At 42.5% G+C, this 5447-nt stretch overlaps 1 protein-coding gene across 1 annotated transcript; it reads left to right on the top strand.

Annotated features, from left to right (window-relative positions):
- Positions 1-3776: 3776 nt before the first annotated feature.
- gal3st1b (galactose-3-O-sulfotransferase 1b) lies at positions 3777-4820 on the top strand (the record flags this gene model as incomplete). The annotated part of the gene is made up of 1 exon (XM_080529491.1): positions 3777-4820. One exon carries the CDS (start codon positions 3777-3779, stop codon positions 4818-4820), a length of 1044 nt encoding a protein of 347 aa, XP_080385617.1.
- Positions 4821-5447: the final 627 nt, after the last annotated feature.

The following is a 5447-nucleotide window of genomic DNA, read 5'->3' as shown; positions in this document are numbered from 1 at the left end:
GAGAGTCCTCAGGAAAGACCACATCAGACAGGAGATGCTGGTGGCCTTCTACCGCTGCGCAGTGGAGAGCATCCTCACCTACTGCATCTGCAACTGGTTCTCCAGCTGCACAGCCGCAGAGAGGAATGCGCTACAGAGAGTCGTGAGAACGGCCCAGAAGATCACCGGCGCCCCCCTCCCCTCTCTGGAAGAGCTGTACAACACACGCTGCCTCAGGAAGGCCTCCAAGATCTCCAGAGACCCATCCCACCCTGGGTACGAACACTTTGCTCGGCTGCCCTCGAACAGGCGGTACAGGACCATGTTCGCAAGGACAAACAGACTGAAGCTCAGCTTCTACCCCAGGGCCATCCAGGCCCTGAACACAGCAAAGACCTAGGTTCTGGGCCCTGGACAGTCTGGACGGACTGATGGCAGCTGCTGGATTGAAAATCAGGTGTAGTGCTGAGGCACAAATGTGTACATTTCAAGCCTGCAAACTGCGACACTTTAAATGAATGTGCAATAACACTATGTGCAATATGACAACCCTAGGGTACATAAGGTTGCAGAGAATAGGAAATGTTAGAACAGGTATAGCATAGCATAGAGTACAGCACAGTGTTTTATTTGTACAGTATAGTATAGTGGATAGTGTACATAGCCTTTATTTATGTAAACCAGCTCCTTTCCCTTCTTTTTTTCCTTTTCTTTTTCTTTTCTTTCCTAGCACCAGGGGAGCCCCCCCTCCCAAATTTCGTTGTTTGGTACCTGTACTATATCAATGTCAATAAAGACCATTCATTCATTCATTCATTCATTCATTCATTCATTCATTCATTCATTCATTCATTCATTCATTCATTCATTCATTCATCCTGTGCCTAGAGCAAAACATACATTTTGTTGTACTCTGACAAAGGTTGAATCTAATCTAAATCTAATCTAAATGCAAACCCCCATCTGCTTACACTAGCCTGGCTCACTAAAGTCTTAGGTGTAAAAAGTGATTCTGTCAGCTTTCCTGTGTTTGGTATGTAAACATAAGGGTTGTACACCAACACCTGAATCAAGTGAATTTCCCATGACTATTGTCACTGTAGATGCCCGCCCGCTTCACTTTGTATTGCTGAGTATTATGTGCAAATAATTGTTGAGTTTGTGCTGACTAGTGCAAATAGAATGAATCAAGTGAGGCTTTATACTGTGTACTATTTTTATATAAGGCAAATACTTCAGAGAAACATTGCATTCTACCCTCAATGGTAGGGAAGATGGGGAGAGAGAGAGAGAGAGAGAGAGAGAGAGAGAGAGAGAGAGAGAGAGAGAGAGAGAGAGAGAGAGAGACCACGTGATCTGTTTACTGTAATCATGAAACAACACCCTCTGACCAGGACACAAAGAAAGGAAAAAGAGAAAGACATTCTGCATTCTGTTTTTACCTCCCACTTCAACCACAAGATTTAAATTAGAAGCTTGCAAGGAGTACCAACGAGATTGCATCTAGCCTATTCTATTCAGATAACACCACCGCACTACCACATTCTTGAGAGCTTTCACTGAGAGATTACAGTTCATTCTCACTTTTAGGTTGATTTTACAGTATACAACTGTAAAAGTGTTTCCACTAAATCAAGATGCACTTGAATAAGTCGCTAATGCCAAACAAAAGGTTCATGCTAGGGGCGAAAAAAGGGGGTTATAGGACAACCTTGAGGTGAACAAAAGCATCTGTAAGAGGTTTTCTGTTCTAAAGAATAATAATAAATTCCTGGCTTGAGCTCTTCTTGCACTCAGGCGACAGATGGTCGTCAGTTAAAGTACACCTAAAGCAGCATTTTCATTTATAGCCGGTATACTTCTGGACATACCTGGCAACAACATGTCTATCTCCCCAGATGGCGTGGTTCAATCTCCCCCTTATTTGTGTCTTCCTGGTTTGAAAGCAGGATTTCAGAACCACAATCATGTTTGATGTGTAAACATAAAGGCTGTGTAAAAAAGGACGATGAAGCATTAAGTCTCAAAGTCTATGTCCTTGTTTCTGCCTCTCTCTCTCTCTCTCTCTCTCTCTCTCTCTCTCTCTCTCTCTCTCTCTCTCTCTCTCTCTCTCTCTCCTTCACCAAGGGGAATTATTACATTTAAAACATGTCATGGAGTGGCTAAATGAGATACCTGTGAAAGAACACCTATTCTAACCACTCTTCCTGATTATCTTTCTTAAAACAAATGTATCAGCATGAACTATTACGATGGAGTCACTGTCTTTTACACTGATTGGCCAATTCTTTGTTTACCCAGTCCTCTACAGTGCCCTATGATGTTAGTCCAGGGAAATTCCGGGACACCCAATGAGGGTGATGACTGAGACGCAGTTTCCATAAACAGGGAACTTTTTGTCGGGACAAGACTCAAAGGGCACTGATAATCTAGCATTCATAATAAATTGAGATTGTGAAGAGATTTTTTTGGCAAGAATGCTAGAATTAGCTGAAATTAGTAGTGGCTGTTTAATCAACTCTTAACCATGGATTACAGTTTTTCTTGGCCCATAGACAACTTTCAGGGTAAGGAACCATCTGACTATTAGATGTAAAATAGTGAACTTGCTCTAGAGGTCCCCTGTATGCGTACAGAACTTGGAAAGACTTTTAAGATAGACTCTCTCCCATCTACTAATCAATTCAAGGCAATGACTAGGGACCATTGTGTATCTATTTGTACTTGCTTTCTTTGATCCTTGTTGAAATGTGTGTGTATGTCAAGCTGTGATGCGTTGTGATGTATGTCAAGTTGAGATATGTTGTGATGTTTGTCAAGCTGTGATGTATTGTGATGTTTGTCAAGTAAAAAGAAAATGGAAAATAAAATCTTACAAAAAAAAAAGAAATGTGTGTTTATTATTGTTATTGTTCTTATTGTGTTTATTATTGTTATGTATATCCGGTTCACTTGGCCCCACTGAAAATGTGTCTCCCTCAGTGGTCCCCGAGTTGGAATTAAGGCTTGAAATGGAATGAAACTAATTAACTGTCTCCCTCTTCCATTTCAGGTTGCCCTGACATTGGAAGTATGCTTGGTGTGGGAAGACGGCCCAAGTCTGTCATAAGAGGACTGGTAATAGGTGCTCTGTTGACCAGTATCATGATGCTACTGTACTGCTTTTTTGCGCCAGGAGTCCAAGTCAATAGTCATCAAGAGTAAGTAGTTGCTACTGTGAAGTATATATTTATGTTAACTTCCAGGTTGGCCTATATTTGTTGTAAAAGAAAATCAGATAACTCAACTTAAACAGACAAATCTAAATCTAATTGAAATGGATACAATAAATGGTGTGTTCATAAATACATTCTGGAAATCTGCTCTGAGCGCTCAGATCGCTCTGGTTTCCACTGAAATCATTTAATTTCTGAACAGTCAGAAAGCTCTGGTGCTCTCAGAGCGTATTTACGAACACACCCAAAGTAATGTCATAAACAAACGTGTCATAGTCAAATCAGGCCTAAAAACCCATCTTTTTAGACAGGCCATCCTGTAGTCTTCTTTGTTTTGTTTGCTTCCCTGTTTTCAATGCACTCAACTGTATGCACTTTGAGATTGTTCAAATGAAAAGCGCTTCACAAATAAAATGTTAAATGTTAAAGTTAAATTAAATTAAGTACATTTACTGTAATTCTTTTTTCAACAGGGTCAATATTGCTCCTTCTTGTGCTCGCAGTTTGTTGAAAAAATGGCGGCACAATTTCACCAACTCCTCTCAAAGCACGAAAGGACAGTCAAAGGCCTGTGTGCCCAAGATGGACATCATGTTCATGAAGACTCATAAGACCGCCAGCAGCACATTACTCAATATCCTCTTGCGCTTCGGTGAGAAGCATGGGCTAAAGTTTGCCTTTCCTGATGGCCGCAATGACTTCTTCTACCCCTCGCCTTTCCAGTGCTCTCAGGTCAAGGACTACCAGCCAGGTGCTTGTTTCAACATTGTATGTAACCATATGCGTTTTGATGAGCATGAGGTGGGCAAGCTTCTGCCCATGGATGCCACCTACTTCACCATCCTGCGAGACCCAGCAGAACTCTTTGAGTCCTCTTTCCATTACTACCACCGGGCAGTGCCCTTCACCTGGGGCATCCACGGGGAAGACAAACTGGCAGAGTTTTTGTACCACCCAACGACATACTACTCCCCGGAAGGTTATAACTCATTCTACCTCAAGAACCTGCTATTTTTTGACTTTGGATTTGACAACAACCTGGAAGCGGACAACCCTGATGTCGAGAGGAACATTCGCACCCTTTCCAAACGCTTCCAACTGGTCCTTATGGCAGAACATTTTGAGGAGTCGCTCATCCTGCTCAAAGACAGTTTCTGTTGGACGATGGAAGACCTGTTGTTCTTCAAGCTCAATGCCCGCAAGGGCTCCTCTGTGTCCCGGCTGACCCCTGAGCTGAGGGCTAAGGCCCTGGAATGGAATGGGGCAGACTGGCGGCTCTATCAGCACTTTAACACCACATTCTGGGCTAAGGTGGAGGCGTATGGATGGACACGGATGGAGCAGGATGTCATGGAGCTGAAGAGGAGGAATGCAGAGATGGCAGCCATCTGCATCCAGGGTGGGGGCGCAGTTGAGGCTGGGATGATTCAGGACAAGGGTCTGCTCCCCTGGCAGCCCCTTGGAGAGACCTCAATCCTGGGATACAATCTAAAGAAAAATATCAGCCATAAATACAGGACCCTCTGCCATAAAATGCTAACACCTGAGATACAGTACCTATCAGAGCTAGGGGTCAACCTGTGGCTCACACGATTATGGGGTTGGTTAAAGGATATGCTTTTATAGTTTACTGACTGTGACTCGGACTAGGACAATTGAACTTGGAGAAGCACATACAACTGCTGTATGTATCCACAAGCATCATCCGATTGCATTCATTAATGAAACAAATATTATAACAGCTATGAGCTGATTATAGACCCAGCATTTTAAAATGTATTTATTATGTTTTTAAATTCTCTCTCTCTCTCTCTCTCTCTCTCTCTCTCTCTCTCTCTCTCTCTCTCTCTCTCTCTCTCTCTCTCTCTCTCTCTCTCTCTCTCTCTCTCTCTCTCTCTCTCTCTCTCTCTCTCACACACTCACCATTCAACCGTTACATGATGATCTAGTATTGCCAAGAAAGAAAGAAAATACCTGTGATCTTACTACTACTGGATAGGGGGGTACCACTGCTGGCATTATTGAGGAATCCAGATCTATATCCTATCTTTGCACAGTGAGGTATGTCTCAAATGTCCTCACATAGGTGCATACAACTTTGCAAATCATCCCTATTAAAACCCATATACATGTCCATTTGTTTTGAAGGTATAGCTTAAAAGGGATGAAAGGTATCAACATGTGTATTTTTTCTTCTATGTAAGCGCACTAATTAGAAGGTAAATTATCATTCAATGTTTTGGTCTGTGTTTA

This window comes from Nansenia antarctica, assembly GCF_963989245.1.
Source record: "Nansenia antarctica genome assembly, chromosome: 4".
Classification (NCBI taxonomy): domain Eukaryota; kingdom Metazoa; phylum Chordata; class Actinopteri; order Argentiniformes; family Microstomatidae; genus Nansenia; species Nansenia antarctica.
This window is presented reverse-complemented; position numbering and strand designations above follow the sequence as displayed.